This window comes from Coregonus lavaretus (genome assembly GCF_964263955.1).
Source record: "Coregonus lavaretus genome assembly, chromosome: 15".
NCBI lineage: Eukaryota > Metazoa > Chordata > Actinopteri > Salmoniformes > Salmonidae > Coregonus > Coregonus lavaretus.
Window position 1 is genome coordinate 2,444,108 of NC_140002.1, and position 17,259 is coordinate 2,461,366.

The 17,259-nt window shown below is 42.8% G+C and overlaps 1 protein-coding gene across 2 annotated transcripts; it reads right to left on the reverse strand.

Moving 5' to 3' along the window:
• Positions 1-152: 152 nt before the first annotated feature.
• Positions 153-14,076, reverse strand: LOC311142215 (uncharacterized protein). 2 transcript variants are annotated; one of them, XM_084177815.1, is made up of 8 exons: positions 14,016-14,076; positions 12,361-12,925; positions 12,148-12,208; positions 8,825-8,937; positions 6,935-6,971; positions 6,000-6,148; positions 1,365-1,419; positions 153-523 (listed from the first exon to the last, which is right to left on the reverse strand). In XM_084177815.1, the coding sequence occupies exons 2-8, from the start codon at positions 12,901-12,903 to the stop codon at positions 390-392; spliced, it is 1,092 nt and encodes a 363-aa protein (XP_084033941.1). In that variant the 5' UTR covers positions 12,904-12,925; positions 14,016-14,076; the 3' UTR covers positions 153-389. The 2 variants fall into 2 exon arrangements, with proteins under 2 accessions (XP_084033941.1, XP_084033942.1); XM_084177816.1 differs by having other exon boundaries at positions 13,997-14,049.
• Positions 14,077-17,259: the final 3,183 nt, after the last annotated feature.

Genomic DNA, 17,259 nt, shown 5'->3' on the forward strand with positions numbered 1-17,259 from the left:
TGTGATACCACATATTCTTGAGAAGTTGTCAAATGTGTTGTACATCAGTTGTGTAACCTGAGTGTTTACAGGCCAGTGACACTTTCAATCCCGACATTAAAGAAGTGGCAAATGAAATCGCTCCGTATAAAAACAATGACAACGCAGCAAAGTAACAGTCACTGGATCATTTAATGGCTCTTTCAGACTGTTAGACCGTGCACCATCTCTCACACACACACACACACAATCTTATTTAACCATGAAAGACTTGTCTTTTGGATTTCAAACGGATCCCATTCAGACCTCTGACACACCAGTGGAGGCTCCTGACTGTCAGTCTCTTAGCTCTGAGGATGGGGTGGCCAAGCCAGGTGTGACGACGGCTCTCAGACAGGCTCCTCGTGCTGTTATCTGTTGTTATTAAGATTCTGAACAAAGTTGACAGAGTAGGATCCAGTGCCTGAATCCTGGTTTACCTGGAAGTTTGATGTGGACAGACCAAATGGCCGCAGGAACATATTGCCCAAGTCCTTCAGTTTGCCTAAGGGACAGATAGATAGGGAAAGATATTAAAAGCTAAATCATGACAAAAACGGCGATGAAAACATTTAAGTCAAATGAGAGAATACTCCAATACACTGGATGCTTAGCTATGTTCTACTCCACAAACTTAGTACATTAGAACTGAGCAGTTTTCTCCAGCACAGCTCCAAGACTCTTAATGCAGTCAAATGAATAGGAAATGTTGGTTAAAGAGCCTCCCTCCCTACACACTGCGTTGTGGTCAATTTCAATTCCAAGCAGTTGATGGTGTTCCCCACTCGCAGCTTCGTGAGTAACAGCTGGGTCCACACAACCTTATACTTGACCATGATGGAACAGAACCAGCCCAACAGAACCAGCCTAACACTTCTGTTATTTTAGGACCACCCTCACCTGCCAACAATCTGATTTAAACAGATCACAGGGCACCATTCAGTGTTTTTTTTGCTCGTCAGTGAATGTACTTTAGTCTTTAAAATCAAGTTGTAGAAACATCTCAAGGATGATCAATGGAAAAAGGATCTGAGCCCAATTTCGAGTCTCATAGCAAAGGGTCTGAATACTTGGTATTCATTTTTGATTTTTAATAAATTTGCTAACATTTCTAAAAACCTGTTTTCGCTTTGTCATTATGGGGTATAGTGTGTAGATTGAGGAGGATTTGTATTTATTTAATCAATTTTAGAATAAGGCTGTAACGTAACAAAACGTGGAAAAAGGGAAGGGGTCTGAATACTTTCCCGAATGCACTGTACTTCAGTCTTTGAAATGTTTTCATGGGGGTGCAATCTATACAAAACGAGAAAAGCAGTTGGTGAAAAATACAATGGATCTCATACCCATCATCTCTTCCTTCAGCTTCTCATTTCGCTCGTGGATCTGTTGTGGAAGCCGCTGCACAGAGGAAAGGGAGATAGACAGTCAGTCAGGGTGAATGACTAACCATGTGCCTGGTTGCCAGTAGTCGGTGGTCCCAACGTTTCACACAAAGAACAGTTCACAGCAGATACGGTTTACCTTCTGCTGATTTTACCACAACAACCTTTTATTCTACTCAACCTGCCAGCGCTGTTTGGAATGGAACTTCACGGACTAAACATTTACTACTGCTTTACCCTAAGGTTGTCTTGGCAACATCCCTGTGGTGAGACCACTGCATTACACCTAACCCCTGGACTAGAGCTAGTGAGTTGTTGTAGTGGCGGGAAGTAATCCTTCACAGTAATACCTCATTATCCATCTCAGGTCAGAAGGAGCCCTTTCCTCTCTGCTCTGGCATATTCTATCTAGGGTGATGCAAGTCTATACAGCATGCCTCCAAGGACAGAAGTTCTCATCACACATTATTCATTCTAGACCAAACTACACTGAAGAAAAATATAAAAAAACGCAACATGCAACAATTTCAAATATTTTACTGAGTTACAGTTCATAAGGAAATCAGTCAATTGTAAAATAAATAAATTAGGCCCTAATCAATGGATTTCACATGACTGGGAATACATATATGCATCTGTTGGTCACGGATACCTTTAAAAAAAAAAGTAGGGGCGTGGATCAGAAAACCAGTCAGTATCTGGTGTGACCACCATTTGCCTCATGCAGCACGACATCTCCTTCGCATAGAGTTGATCAGGCTGTTGATTGTGGCCTGTGGAATGTTGTCCCACTCCTCTTCAATGGCTGTGTGAAGTTGCTGGATACTGGCGGGAAATGGAACACGCTGTCTTACACGGCAATCCAGAGCATCCCAAACATGCTCAATGGATGACGTCTGGTGAGTATGCAGACCATTAAAGAACTGCGACATTTTCAGCTTCCAGGAATTGTGTACAGATCCTTGCGACATGGGGCCGTGCATTATCATGCTAAAACATGAAGTGATGGCAGCGGATGAATGGCACGACAATGGGCCTCAGGATCTCATCACGGTATCTCTGTGCATTGAAATTGCCATTGATAAAATGCAATTGTGTTCGTTGTCTGTAGCTTATGCCTGCCCATACCATAACCCCACCATGGGGCACTCTGTTCACAACATTGACATCAAAAAAACTGCTCACCCATCTGCCCGTCACAGTTGAAACCGGGATTCAACCGTGAAGAGCACACTTCTCCAGCGTATCAGTGGCCATCGAAGGTGAGCATTTGCCCACTGAAGTCGGTTTCGACGCCAAACTGCAGTCAGGTCAAGACCCTGGTGAGGACGACGAGCACGCAGATAGGCTTCCCTGAGACGGTTTCTGACAGTTTCTGCAGAAATGTATCGTTTGTGCAAACCCACAGTTTCATCTTGCAGTCAGCATGCCATTCCTGCAGTCAGCATGCCAATTGCACGCTCCCTCAAAACTTGAGGCATCTGTAGCATTGTGTTGTGTGTGACAAAACTGCACATTTTAGAGTGGCCTTTTATTGTTCCCAGCACCTGTGTAATGATCATGCTGTTTAATCAGCTTCTTGATATGCCACGCCTGTCAGGTGGATGGATTATCTTGGCAAAGCAGAAATGTTCACTAACAGGGATGTAAACAAATTTGTGCGCATAATTTGAGAGAAATAAAGCTTTTTGTGTGTATGGAACATTTCAGCTCATGAAACGTGGGCCCAACACTTAAACATGTTGCGTTTATATATTTTTGTTCAGTATTATTAACTGTGGAGTTCTTGGGAGGAGTTGATTCTCTGGTACGCGCGCGTGTGTGTGGGCCGGGCCGGGGGAGATAAGACAAGAGTATTCTGAGACCATTTAGTATCAGATGGTGTATTTCAGATGAAAGGGAGCAGAGCCTCTATTCCAGGCCAGGCCGTGCTGCCCACGTCCCAAATGACCTTAGTGCACTAATAGGGAATAATAGAATGCCATTTGGCCCGCGGTCGCTGTGAGCTTGTGTTGTGTAAGCCTCCACCTCATGGCTACATTAGTAGGAGCTGCTGCTCGCCTCCTGTTGTTATGCAGGGCCTCATTCAGGAATCAGGAACATGGATACAGTCAACCACAAACTACAGCACAGACAGCCTCATTGAATGGAAAGAAGAAGAAAAACACATCTTTGTCCAAGACATTTCAGTTTGCCTCGCATCTATATTGCATGTTAAACAGTTATGCATTTTTTTTTTTTATTGATTAATTTCAAACCATCGCTATTAAACAAGCAAGATCGATGAAATGGTTTAATAACTGGGCCTCACATCAAACTCTTGATTATTATGGATTATAATAACTCTTGGGGTTTCGCCAAAGGCAACCCTAACAACATTCATTCAATGTTGGTAAGCAAGAAGAAAATGTAAAACCAACCCTTACACAATACTGTTCATGTGTTAACTCTAACATGAAATGTGCATTTACTGAAGTTACTTTTTTATTTTATATACACACACACAGTACCAGTCAAAAGTTTGGACAGATCTACTCATTCAAGGGTTTGTCTTTATTTTTACTATTTTCTACATTGTAGAATAATAGTGAAGACATCAAAACTATGAAATAACACATACGGAATCATGTAGTAACCAAAAATGTGTTAAACAAATCAAAATATATTTTCTATTTGAGATTCTTCAAATAGCCACCCCTTTGCCTTGATGACAGCTTTGCAGAGTCTTGACATTCTCTCAACCAGCTTCACCTGGAATGCTTTTCCAACAGTCTTAAAGGAGTTCCAACATATGCTGAACACTTGTTGGCTGCTTTTCCTTCACTCTGCGGTCCAACTCATCCCAAACTATCTCAATTGGGTTGAGGTCGGGGGATTGTGGAGGCCAGGTCATCTCATGCAGCACTCCATCGCTCTCCTTCTTGGTAAAATAGCCCTTACACAGCCTGGAGGTGTGTTGGGTCATTGTCCTGTTGAAAAACCAATGATAGTCCCACTAAGCCCAAACCAGATGGGATGGCGTATCGCTGCAGAATGCTGTGGTGGCCATGCTGGTTAAGTGTGACTTGAATTCTAAATAAATCACAGACAGTGTCACCAGCAAAGCACCCCCACCCCATAACACCTCCTCCTCCATGCTTTACGGTGGGAACTACACACGCGGAGATAATCCGTTCACCTACATCGCGTCTCACAAAGACACAGCGGTTGGAACCAAACATTTCCAATTTGGACTCCAGACCAAAGGACAAATTTCCACTGATGCCCATTGCTCGTGTTTCTTGGCCCAAGCAGGTCTCTTCTTCTTATTGGTGTCCTTTAGTAGTGGTTTCTTTGCAACAATTCGACCATGAAGGCCTGATTCACACAGTCCCCTCTGAACAGTTGATGTTGAGATGTGCCTCTGACTTGAACTCTGAAGCATTTATTTGGGCTGCAATTTCTGAGACTGGTAACTCTAATGAACTTATCCTCTGCAGCAGAGGTAACTCTGGGTCTTCCATTCCTGTGGCGGTCCTCATGAGAGCCAGTTTCATCATAGTGCTTGATGGTTTTTGCTACTGCACTTGAAGAAACTTTCAAAGTTCTTGAAATTTTCCGGATTGACTGACCTTCATGTCTTAAAGTAATGATGGACTGTCTTGCTCTTTGCTAATTTGAACTGTTCTTGCCATAATATGGACATGGTATTTTACCAAATAGGGCTATCTTCTGTATACCCCCCTACCTTATCACAACAAAACGGATTAGCTCAAACGCATTAAGAAGGAAATAAATTCCACAAATTAACTTTTAAGAAGGCACACCTGTTAATTGAAATGCATTCCAGGTGACTACCTCATGAAGCTGGTTGAGAGAATGCCAAGAGTGTGCAAAGCTGTCATCAAGGCAAAGGGTGACTATTTGAAGAATCTTAAATATAAAATATATTTTGATTTGTTTAACACTTTGGTTACTACATGATTCCATATGTGTTATTTCATAGTTTTGATGTCTTCACTATTATTCTACAATGTAGAAAATAGTAAAAAAATAAAGAAAAACCCTGGAATGAGTAGGTGTTTCCAAACTTTTGACTGGTACTGTATATATATATATATATATATATATTCTTTTTTTATTTGACCCCCTTTTTCGATCTTGTCTCATCGCTGCAACTCCCCAATGTGCTCTGAAGGCGAAGGTCGAGTCATGCGTCCTCCGAAGCATGACCCGCCAAACCGCGCTTCTTAAAACCCACCCGCTTAGCCCAGAAGCCAGCCGCACCAATCTGTCGGAGGAAACACTGTTCAACTGACAACCGAGGTCAGTATGCAGGCGCCCGGCCCGCCACATGGAGTCGCTAGAGCGCGATGAGCCAAGTAAAGCCCCCCCCACCCCCCGGCCAAACCCTCCCCTAACCCGGACGACGCTGGGCCAATTGTTCGCCGCCCTATGGGACTCCCGATCACGGCCGTTGTACTACAGCCCGGGATCGAACCCGGGTCTGTAGTGATGCTGCACCGCTCGGGAGGCGAAGAGTGACTTTTAAATGTAAGCCTTCTCTGTTCTGCTAACAATTATCTTAAGAGTTAAATGTCAGTGGTTGCTACTAACCATGCAGGCCTCTCTGGCTGTAGGCAGGTCGGGGTCTTTCTCCAGAGCAGCCTTGTAGTCTTCCAAAGCCTCATCCAGCTTGTCTGTTTTCTCATAGAGCTCTGCCCTCCGCAGGATCGCCCGCATGTAGTTTGGGTTCAACTCGATGGCTGGAGGTGACGAAACAAGGACACATGTTCAGAGTGCTAGTTATGTATTGATGGGTATGAATAATAAAAACGGCATTCATTCAAATCTGCACCTGGTGTTGGTGATTTTGATAATAGCAACTGTAATTTAAGGAGATACGCCTGGTTTGGTTGAACAGAATTATATATGTTTTTTTTTTCTCCAGTGTTCTGGAGTGGGAAGTGTGTCTGCTTCACACACAATACACTGGGAAAGAAGCGCACCATGTCCCAGACAGTTCAATAGTCTGGCAAGCCATGTCCCAGACAGTTCAATAGTCTGGCAAGCCATGTCCTAGACAGTTCAATAGTCTGGCAAGCCATGTCCCAGACAGTTCAATAGTCTGGCAAGCCATGTCCCAGACAGTTCAATAGTCTGGCAAGCCATGTCCCAGACAGTTCAATAGTCTGGCAAGCCATGTCCTAGACAGTTCAATAGTCTGGCAAGCCATGTCCCAGACAGTTCAATAGTCTGGCAAGCCATGTCCCAGACAGTTCAATAGTCTGGCAAGCCATGTCCTAGACAGTTCAATAGTCTGGCAAGCCATGTCCCAGACAGTTCAATAGTCTGGCAAGCCATGTCCTAGACAGTTCAATAGTCTGGCAAGCCATATCCCAGACAGTTCAATAGTCTGGCAAGCCATGTCCCAGACAGTTCAATAGTCTGGCAAGCCATGTCCTAGACAGTTCAATAGTCTGGCAAGCCATGTCCCAGACAGTTCAATAGTCTGACAAGGTGGAATTAGAACACAGATGTAATAGACTCACCCTTTGTGCAGTCAGCGATGGCTTTCTCATGCTTATCCTATTAGGGGGAAAAGGTGTTTTAAACTCAGCAGTTATCATTTTGTTGTGTATTTGTTTTGTTGGAAAGGTTATGACAAGATGACATCAATTCCAAATGACCTGTTGATGTCTTGACACGAGCCATCTGAATAACCAGGTGGAATTGTGTTTGCCAGTCAAACCTATACTAAGCTTATGTAGTATGTGGCTACAGTAGAGTACCACTAGGGGTCACTAGAGATCTGTCTCTTTGACCCACCCTCTTGGGACATATGGTGGTTTACTCAGTGCTTAATTTGAGCCTGCTGGAACAGGATCCGGCACATCTCCATTTTGGACTGTTTAGTTCCGGAACCTATTTGACCTCTCGTGGCATGAAAAATAATGTTCACTTTTTGCAATGTAAACATTTGAATGAAAGAGATCAAAGGTCATTTGAGTTGCCTCTTTGTTAATTCTCCCCCAAAAACGTCATGTGAAAAAGTAGATTTTCCCCCCAGGCCTGATATTCTAAGAGTTGATTGGGGTTGGGCCGGCCCGGGCTTAAGGTTTGCGCAACATTGTAACTAACCTATGTTTGAGACCAACAAGCGGACGTGGCTGTGTGAGAAGCACGCCTGTATCTCTCACTGAACTAGAATGAGATTCACTTTATATGATTTTTCTCCCTCTCGCCGCTCTGATAGACATGAGCCTGCAACTCATCATTTATTTCCTTATAGAATCATATAAAGGGTTCTGAAGGAGCTATATAAAGGGTTCTGAAGGAGCTATATAAAGGGTTCTGAAGGAGCTATATAAAGGGTTCTGAAGGAGCTATATAAAGGGTTCTGAATAACCTACTACACCATGAGAATGCCTATAATTTGGCTGCAGAGGATCAATAGCTTCTTTAAAAAATTGCCTAGCTGTGGATTGTGTGTAGCCCAATAACAAGGCATAGCCTAGTCGGGAACGCGCAGCAACTATGTCAGTGAACAAACCACACGCAGACAAAATATTTCAAATACAATCGCGGGAAAACACAGGTTGGAAAGCAAATGGCTCCTGCTGAAAAGAGAAAACAAATCCGTATACTGTAGGCTACCAAAATATTTGATCAACATTCAACAGTAGAGGCTGCTGACGGGAGGACGGCTCATAATAAATGGCTGGAATGGAGTGTAATGTCTGGAATGGAGTGTAATGTCTGGAATGGAGTGTAATGTCTGGAATGGAATATAATGACTGGAATGGAGTGTAATGTCTGGAATGGAGTGTAATGTCTGGAATGGAGTGTAATGTCTGGAATGGAGTGTAATGGCTGGAATGGAGTGTAATGGTTGGAATGGAATGGTATCAAACATGAAAATCACGTGTTTCCGATACCGTTCGATTCACTCCATTCCGGTCATTATTATGAGCCATCCTCCCCTCAGCAGCCTCCACTGACTTTCAAATATTGTTTTACATTTACATTACAAAGTAAAACAAGAGAGAGAGGGGCTTTTGGCACAAGCCCATCAGCCATCACCAGCGGTTGAGCTGCGCATCATTGGGTGAGTCAGAAAAATTGAAAAGCATTTTTAAGACTATAATTTCATATTGTAGCCTACAATATGTCTCCACACACCTAGGCCTAGGCTATTGCTGGATTCAAGAGAAGGTCGTTTTTACTGATCACAGATTCTGTCAGTGTCTAAGTAAGGTCCAGTAAGCACTGGGTTTACTTTATACAATTGTGCCATAAAATGTAGACTTCAGCCATAGCTGTCTGACACTGAAATTCAGGAGACCTCTGGAGGGTTATAACTACCCAACTAGATGATCTCAAATAGGTCCTCAGAGTTCCCCACTTGGTTAAGTTGAAATGTTGCTAGCTACCACTCTTACCAGGTGCAGGCGGGCAGCAGCACGGTTAGAGAAGAGAATAGCCCTCTCCTTGCTGTAACACACAGGGCATAATCCTAAAGCTGCGGTGTACGACTCCTCTGCCTCAGTGTGCTCTGGGAAGATATGAAGAAGTGTCAGTCAATTATCCATCCAAGTAGGCCTTGCTGCTGGTGCACACATGCAAACAGTAGACAGTGCATTCGGAAAGTATTCAGACCCCTTGACTTTTTCCACATTTTGTTACGTTACAGCCTTATTCTAAAATGGATTAAATTGTTTTTTTCCCCCTCATCAACCTACACACAATACCCCATAATGACAAAGCAAAAACAGGTTCGTAGACATTTTTGCAAATGTATTAAACAAATAACAACTGAAATATGACATTTACATACAGTACCAGGCAAAAGTTTGGACACACCTACCAATTAGGCCTTTATGATAGAGCGGCCAGACGGAAGCCACTCTTCAGTAAAAGGCACATGACAGCCCGCTTGGAGTTTGCCAAAAGGCACCTAAAGGACTCTCAGACCATGAGAAACAAGATTCTCTGGTCTGATGAAACCAAGATTGAACTCTTTGGCCTAAATGCCAAAAACGTCACATCTGGAGGAAACCTGGCACCATCCCTATGGTGAAGCATGGTGGTGGCAGCATCATGCTGTGGGGATGTTCTTCAGCAGCAGGGACTGGGAGACTAGTCAGGATCGAGGGAAAGATGAACGGAGCAAAGTACAGAGAGATCCTTGATGAAAACCTGCTCCAGAGCACTCATTACCTCAGACTGGGGCGAAGGTTCACCTTCCAACAGGAAAACGACCCTAAGCACACAGACAAGACAACGCAGGAGTGGCTTCGGGACAAGTCTCTGAATGTCCTTGAGTGGCCCAGCCAGAGCCCGGACTTGAACCCGATTGAACATCTCTGGAGAGACCTGAAAATAGGGATGGTGCCAGGTTTACTCCAGACATGACGCTTGGCATTCAGGCCAAAGAGTTCAATCTTGGTTTCATCAGACCAGAGAATCTTGTTTCTCATGGTCTGAGAGTCCTTTAGGTGCCTTTTGGCAAACTCCAAGCGGGCTGTCATGTGCCTTTTACTGAGGAGTGGATTCCGTTTGGCCACTCTATCATAAAGGCCTGATTGGTGGAGTGCTGCAGAGATGGTTGTCCTTCTAGAAGGTTCTCCCATCTCCACAGAGGAACTCTAGAGCTCTGTCAGAGTGAACATCGGGTTCTTGGTCACCTCCCTGACCAAGGCCCTTCTCCCCTGATTGCCGAGTTTGGCCGGGCGGCCAGCTCTAGGAAGAGTCTTGGTGGTTCCAAACTTCTTCCATTTAAGAATGATGGAGGCCACTGTGTTCTTGGGGACCGTCAATACTGCAGAAATGTATTGGTACCCTTCCCCAGATATGTGCCTCGACACAATCTTGTCTCGGACCTCTACGGACAATTCCTTCGACCTCATGGCTTGTTTTTTTCTCTGACATGCACTGTCAACTGTGGGACCTTATATAGAAATGTGTATGCCTTTCCAAATCATGTCCAATCAATTGAATTTACCACAGGTGAAGTTGTAGAAACATCTCAATGATGATCAATGGAAAAGGATGCACCCGAGTCTCATAGCAAAGAGTCTGAATACTTACGTAAAGAAGGTATTTCTGTTTTTGATTTTGAATAAATTTGTAAACATTTCTAAAAACCTGTTTTCGCTTTGTCATTATGGGGTATTGTGTGTAGATTGATGAGGATTTACATTTTAAAAAATACATTTTAGAATAAGGCTGTAACGTAACAAAATGTGGAAAAGGGGACGCGGTCTGAATACTTTCCGAATGCACTGTATACACAGACACAGCCTCAAAGTGAACAGTATGTTAACACTAAAGCACATTTTGGGGCTGATTCGCACTAGCTAGGTTTCCATCCAATTGGTGACAGACTTTCATGTGAAAATCCTAAAATCTGCATAAAAACAATATGCACATTTTCTCACCAGAGATGTGTTTGCATCAAAACTTGACTTATTTCGGATAAAAGGCTGTGCGTGATGACATAGTGAATAAAAAATACAAGTTAAATGGTTTTATAGGTTATATATTGTGAGCTTTTGTGAAAGAGCACATTTAGAAAGATATGGCATATAGAAGCATACCAGATGGACATCATGAAAATGATCGGAGGAAGTTCAGGAGTAAAAACAAACAAAATATAATTATTGACTGTGTCCATAAAATGTATATAGTATGTATAAGCATGAAGTAGAGGCCTAAGCATTGTTGTTCACTAGTTTACTCCAATTAGGGAGGGGATGGTGGGGTTGGAAAGTAATAAAGGGAAATATATATATTTTTAAAGGATATATATATATATATATATATGCGAGAGAGAAAAAAGTAAAAACATATGGGGGATTGGAAGTGATGCAGACAATTACACTGATGGAAGTTACAATCTATCTGCAATATTAAAGCTGATCTATCCCCTACATTTTTAAAAACAAAATAAATAAATAATATATATATATATTTTTTAAAAAGTTACATGGTTTTCCGTCGCATTTTCAATCCTACTGATGTTTTTTTCTCACAATAAAGTGTGCCCACTCTGGTCTTGGCACGTGCGTTCTAGCCAACAGCTGGCAGATACAGTACGGGTATAGCCTCCATCAGTGGTTCACAACCTTTTTCGGTTACTGTACCACCAACTGAATTTTGCCCTGTTCAGAGTACCCCTGGAGTACCTCCTCATGTGCATTTTACCATTAGGCCTATGATCTCAAGTACCCCGTGTGGATAGACCAAGTACCCGCAGGGGTCTTAGTACCCCTGGTTGGGAACCACTGGCCTACATGATGAGATTATTATGGACAAAAGAGCGAGATTATTTGGATTTGGTCGACCAGCAGCCAAGCATCGATCATCATGTCACCAGTATAAGATCCTCGATGTTTATTGGAAATCTCATCCATCACCGTGCACTTTCATCACCCTGTCAAGTTAATCATAGCTTATTTCATCAGTAGCTTAATAAACTGCATGCTTTCCCGACGAGTCGTAGTGGGAGGACCACACAACATGTCATCGCGTGACTCCAAGTTGGCTTCGATATGATGGTTATTATGTCAATATCTACGCACAAATGCGTTTCCACTGACATTTCTCGCATAATACATTTCACCGACATGTACTTTACTTGCATAAAAAGGTTAGATGTCAGCAATAGTTTAAGTGAATCGATGCATTCGCTAAGATCCCGTTTGACACGTTTTCTCTAACATTCATCCTACAGCAGTATACAGTCCAGCCTACAGCAGCTTACCTCCACTCTTGAACTGACTGTTCCCCTTGTCCTTTAGTCTCATGCTCTCCTCTCTGCGGCTCTATTGCACAGTGAAAACAACAAACAAACAAAACACATTGAGCTTTATAATGTCAATTTACTGACCACCAAATGACGGTTGTAGAGTTTCAAATTGAGATTTTTTTTTTTACTGAAAGCGTCATGTTAAGAAACTGAAACTGTCAAGTTCACCTCCTTTTCCTCCTCCGTCATGTCTTTCTCCACTTCTCTCAGATACTCCTCATCAAACTCAGGAGCGCTGTTGTCTTCTTCCTTCAGTTCAGTATCAGAATCTCCCCCTTCAACTGCCACACTCTTGTCTTCTTCTTCAGTGCACTCATCCCAACTTTCTTTTTCCTCCTCTTCTTCACCTCTCTCCCCCTCTTCGTCTCCCAATAATGTAGTTCTCTCCCCTGAAAACTCAGCTTCTTCTCCTAACTCTGCATTGACGTGTTCTTTCTCTGTGTTTGGTGAACATCCCTCTGCTGCCTGGCATAATGCTGGGGCTTCTGAACAGTCAGTCCTTCTTTGCCGGTCACCCATGGAGCCGTCTGCTCCATCCAGAGACTCCTCACAGTCAAAGAAGGCATCATCCTCCTGCTCAGTACCCCTGTGGGCTGCAGTGCTTTGGCCGTCTGGACATTCATGCTGTTCAGATTCTCTCATAGCATTGGTCAGAGAGTTGGTCATCCTGTCAAGGAGTGCCTCAGACTCCTTGTCTGCTGAGGATTCCATTTAATTTTCTCCCTGTACAAAACTTCACATAAAAGTAGGAATTGCAGTCAGTTCTACATTCAGTCAATTTAACCTGTATATCAGTTTAATCTTGGGATAGATTATGTCAATCACACTGCACTGAGATACCAGTGACCATAGAAATCATATTTTTCACATGCTCTATCAATTCTGTGCCAGTGACATAGCTAGCTAGATCAGTGTTCTCGAGCTCTCAGTCAGAGAGGAAGGGAGAGGCCCAACTCAGCCGAAAATGTGGCATTTCTTTCATTGTTCCGCCGACCAAGCAAGGAGTTTTTGTATGGAGTGTTGAATTTGGTCAGCAAAAAAATTAATGTCTTATTTGCTAGATTATGTTTATTTGGTCTAATAGACGTTTCGTAATGCTTAAGTTGTTAGGAGTGTACTGATATAAGTAGGACATGTGAGATCCCGGCAACTTTGAGTTGTCTCGAGATGGCTATGCATATTCATGTATTGGAGGTTAGTAGCATAGTCTCTCTCCATTGAACGCAGGCGGTTGACGTCAACAACCCTCATCGAATATTCAAAAAGGGATTACAATAATGAGATGTATCCACCAATCCAAAGAAAGGATAGGCGGGCGCTAGACAGGCCACCGTGCCACTTTGTGGACGACTCCCATTGTTAAGGCAGAGAGACATGCATCTTGTCAGTATATCCATAATCTTTGTCTCGGTAGGTTCTGACTGTTCAGTTGCAAACTTGGCTAGCTAGCCTTGTCATGGTGGCTTGCTCTCCAACACAAAAGTAGTAGAGGCACTGCTTTTTACTGCTAATACGCTAGCGACATGTCAGATAACATAATAATAGCTACCATTAGGTTTGTTTATCTAGCAGCTAGCTTTATCCCAAACATGTTTAAAACTTCAGTGTTAAAGCTAGCTTTCTGGCTAGTCAGCTAATGTTAGCTAGCTAGCAGGAAAATGCTAGCTACCAGTTACAGACCCAAATGACATGTATTTTCTATGTTTTCTATATATTTGAATACTTGAAACTTAATTATGTATACACCAACGTAAAGATACACAAAAATGGTTCGTTTATGGGTATAATATGGCATATTTTCTACCTTGTAGCTACAGTCCTACCTCTACTCACGATGACATTTCCTCTATAAACATCTCTTCCGGCTGCTTATCAAATCAATACGAGGCTGAGGCACTCTGGGAGATGTAGTCATTCAGGAAACAGTTGGCTCAAAGAACATTTCACCCTCAACATAATCATTAAAGGCCCAGTGCAGTCAAAAACGTGATTTTCTTGTGTTGTATATACATTTCCACACTACATATTCGTCGCCAAACCCACTGGCTCCAGGCCATCTATAAATCACAGCTAGGCAAATCCCCGCCTTATCTTAGCTCATTGGTCACCATAGCAACACCCACCTGTAGTATGCGCTCCAGCAGGTATATCTCACTGGTCATCCCCAAAGCCAACACCTCCTTTGGCCGCCATTCCTTCCAGTTCTCTGCTGCCAATGACTGGAACAAATTGCAAAAATCTCTGAAGCTGGAGACTCTTATCTCCCTCACTAACTTTAAGCATCAGTTGTCAGAGCACCTTACCGATCACTGCACCTGTACACAGCCCATCTGAAATTAGCCCACCCAACTACCTCATCCCTATATTGTTATTTATTTTTGCTCATTTGCACCCCAGTATCTCTATTTGCACATCATCTCTTGCACATCTATCATTCCAGTGTTAATACTAATTGTAATTATTTTGCACTATAGCCTATTTATTGCCTTACCTCCATAACTTGCTACATTTGCACACACTGTATATATATTTTCTGTTGTATTTTTGACTTTATGTTTTGTTTTACCCCATATGTAACTCTGTGTTGTTGTTTTTATCGCACTGCTTTGCTTTATCTTGGCCAGGTCGCAGTTGTAAATGAGAACTTGTTCTCAACTGGCTTACCTGGTTAAATAAAGGTGAAATAAAATAAATAAAAAACTATGAGTTTGGAATAATACTGTGAAATTGTGAAATTATCTTTTAGAGCTGTTTGAAAAAAAAAAAGTCAGCCTTTTTGGTGGGATGGAGTTTTGGCCTGCATGGCAGTGGCGACCCGTCATTCAGGGCAGGTGGGGAAGAGCCTCACCTGTTCAGCAAAAAAAAAAAAGATACAAATAAATTAATACAAGTTTTCCTGTTTTGCATGTTATTCTGGCATTCATTTGTGTCACATATCAGTTTGCAAACAATGTAAAAAAACAACAACATTCCTTTAGTTAATTAAGCCGCATACAAACATGGTCTCTTTATTGAGTAAGGCAGCTACAAAATGCAGGTGTTTTAGTCTAGCTCAGTGCTTTCTGGGGTGGAGGGGCAGCCAGCGAAAGCACAGAGCGTAGGCGTTGGTAATCTTCTCTAGTTGCGCCGTGATTGGCTCAGTGTTCTGTCACTCATGGTTGACACTACATCACTGCAGAATCTACAAGGAGAGCTAGGCAGTTCAATCCCCCTTGGGTGCTGCCATAGAGTTACATTAGAAGTGCCCTTCCAAGAAGGCTCAAGGTCATTGGCCACAGATAAAATTATGTCAAATCATGCTATATCTACTGTACAGTCGTGGTCAAAAGTTTTGAGAATGACACAAATATTAATATTCACAAAGTCTGTTGCCTCAGTTTTTATGATGGCAATTTGCATATACTCCAGAATGTTATGAAGAGTGATCAGATGAATTGCAATTAATTGCAAAGTCCCTCTTTGCCATGAAAATGAACTTAATCCCCAAAAAACATTTCCACTGCATTTCAGCCCTGCCACAAAAGGACCAGCTGACATCATGTCAGTGATTCTCTTGTTAACACAGGTCAGATTGTTGACGAGGACGAGGCTGGAGATCACTCTGTCATGCTGATTGAGTTAGAATAACAGACTGGAAGCTTTAAAAGGAGGGTGGTGCTTGAAATCATTGTTCTTCCTCTGTTAACCATGGTTACCTGCAAGGAAACACGTGCCGTCATCATTGCTTTGCACAAAAAGGGCTTCACAGGCAAGGATATTGCTGCTAGTAAGATTGCACCTAAATCAACCATTTATCGGATCATCAAGAACTTCAAGGAGAGAGGTTCAATTGTTGTGAAGAATGCTTCAGGGCGCCCAAGAAAGTCCAGCAAGCATCAGGACCGTCTCCTAAAGTTGATTCAGCTGCGGGATCGGGGCACCACCAGTGCAGAGCTTGCTCAGGAATGGCAGCAGGCAGGTGTGAGTGCATCTGCACGCACAGTGAGGCGAAGACTCTTGGAGGATGGCCTGGTGTCAAGAAGGGCAGTGAGGAAGCCACTTCTCTCCAGGAAAAACATCAGGGACAGACTGATATTCTGCAAAAGGTACAGGGATTGGACTGCTGAGGACTGGGGTAATGTATTTTTCTCTGATGAATCCCCTTTCCAATTGTTTGGGGCATCCGGAAAAAAGCTTGTCCGGAGAAGACAAGGTGAGCGCTACCATCAGTCCTGTGTCATGCCAACAGTAAAGCATCCTGAGACCATTCATGTGTGGGGTTGCTTCTCAGCCAAGGGAGTGGGCTCACTCACAATTTTTCCCAAGAACACAACCATAAATAAAGAATTGTACCAACACATCCTCCGAGAGCAACTTGTGGTCAATCCTCAAGAGGCGGGTGGACAAACAAAACCCCACAAATTCTGACAAACTCCAAGCATTGATTATGCAAGAATGGGCTGCCATTAGTCAGGTTGTGGCCCAGAAGTTAATTGACAGCATGCCAGGGCGGATTGCAGAGGTCTTGAAAAAGAAGGGTCAACACTGCAAATATTGACTCTTTGCATATACTTAATGTAATTGTCAATAAAAGCCTTGACACTTATGGAATGCTTGTAATTATACTTCAGTATACCATAGTAACATCTGACAAAAATATCTAAAAACACTGAAGCAGCAAACTTTGTGAAGACCAATACTTGTGTCATTCTCAAAACTTTTGACCACGACTGTAGCTTTGATTGGACTGATCATGTCAACATCATACTTTCAAAATCTTAGCAAGCTAGCTATCTAGACAAGCAGTCATCCTCATGAATCACGTCGACAATCAACTGGTAAATCCTTTTCAATCCTTGTCATATGAAGAGAAATTATGGATAAAACGTATCGATGCTCATCGGCCATTGGACATAAACATTGCACAACAAGTCGGAAATCGCAAATTCAACAATGAGTGGTTTGGAAGGAATAACTGCAAATGTTGCAAAGCAATCACTATTTTGATTTCCCTGCCTGCTATTCAGTGTAGAGGGTGTGTGGTCCAAGTCTGGGTTTAAGGATTTAAAACATCTGTCTGAAAGGGTC

Coding starts and splice junctions, on each gene's coding strand:
- LOC311142215 (XM_084177815.1), bottom strand. CDS start 12,903: ATGGAATCCTCAGCAGACAAGGAGTCTGAGGCACTCCTTGACAGGATG. Junction 8,938..12,147: donor CAGTCAGTTCAAGAGTGGAG/GTAAGCTGCTGT, acceptor ATATCTTCCCAG/AGCACACTGAGGCAGAGGAG. Junction 6,149..6,934: donor CATCGCTGACTGCACAAAGG/GTGAGTCTATTA, acceptor CGTCACCTCCAG/CCATCGAGTTGAACCCAAAC.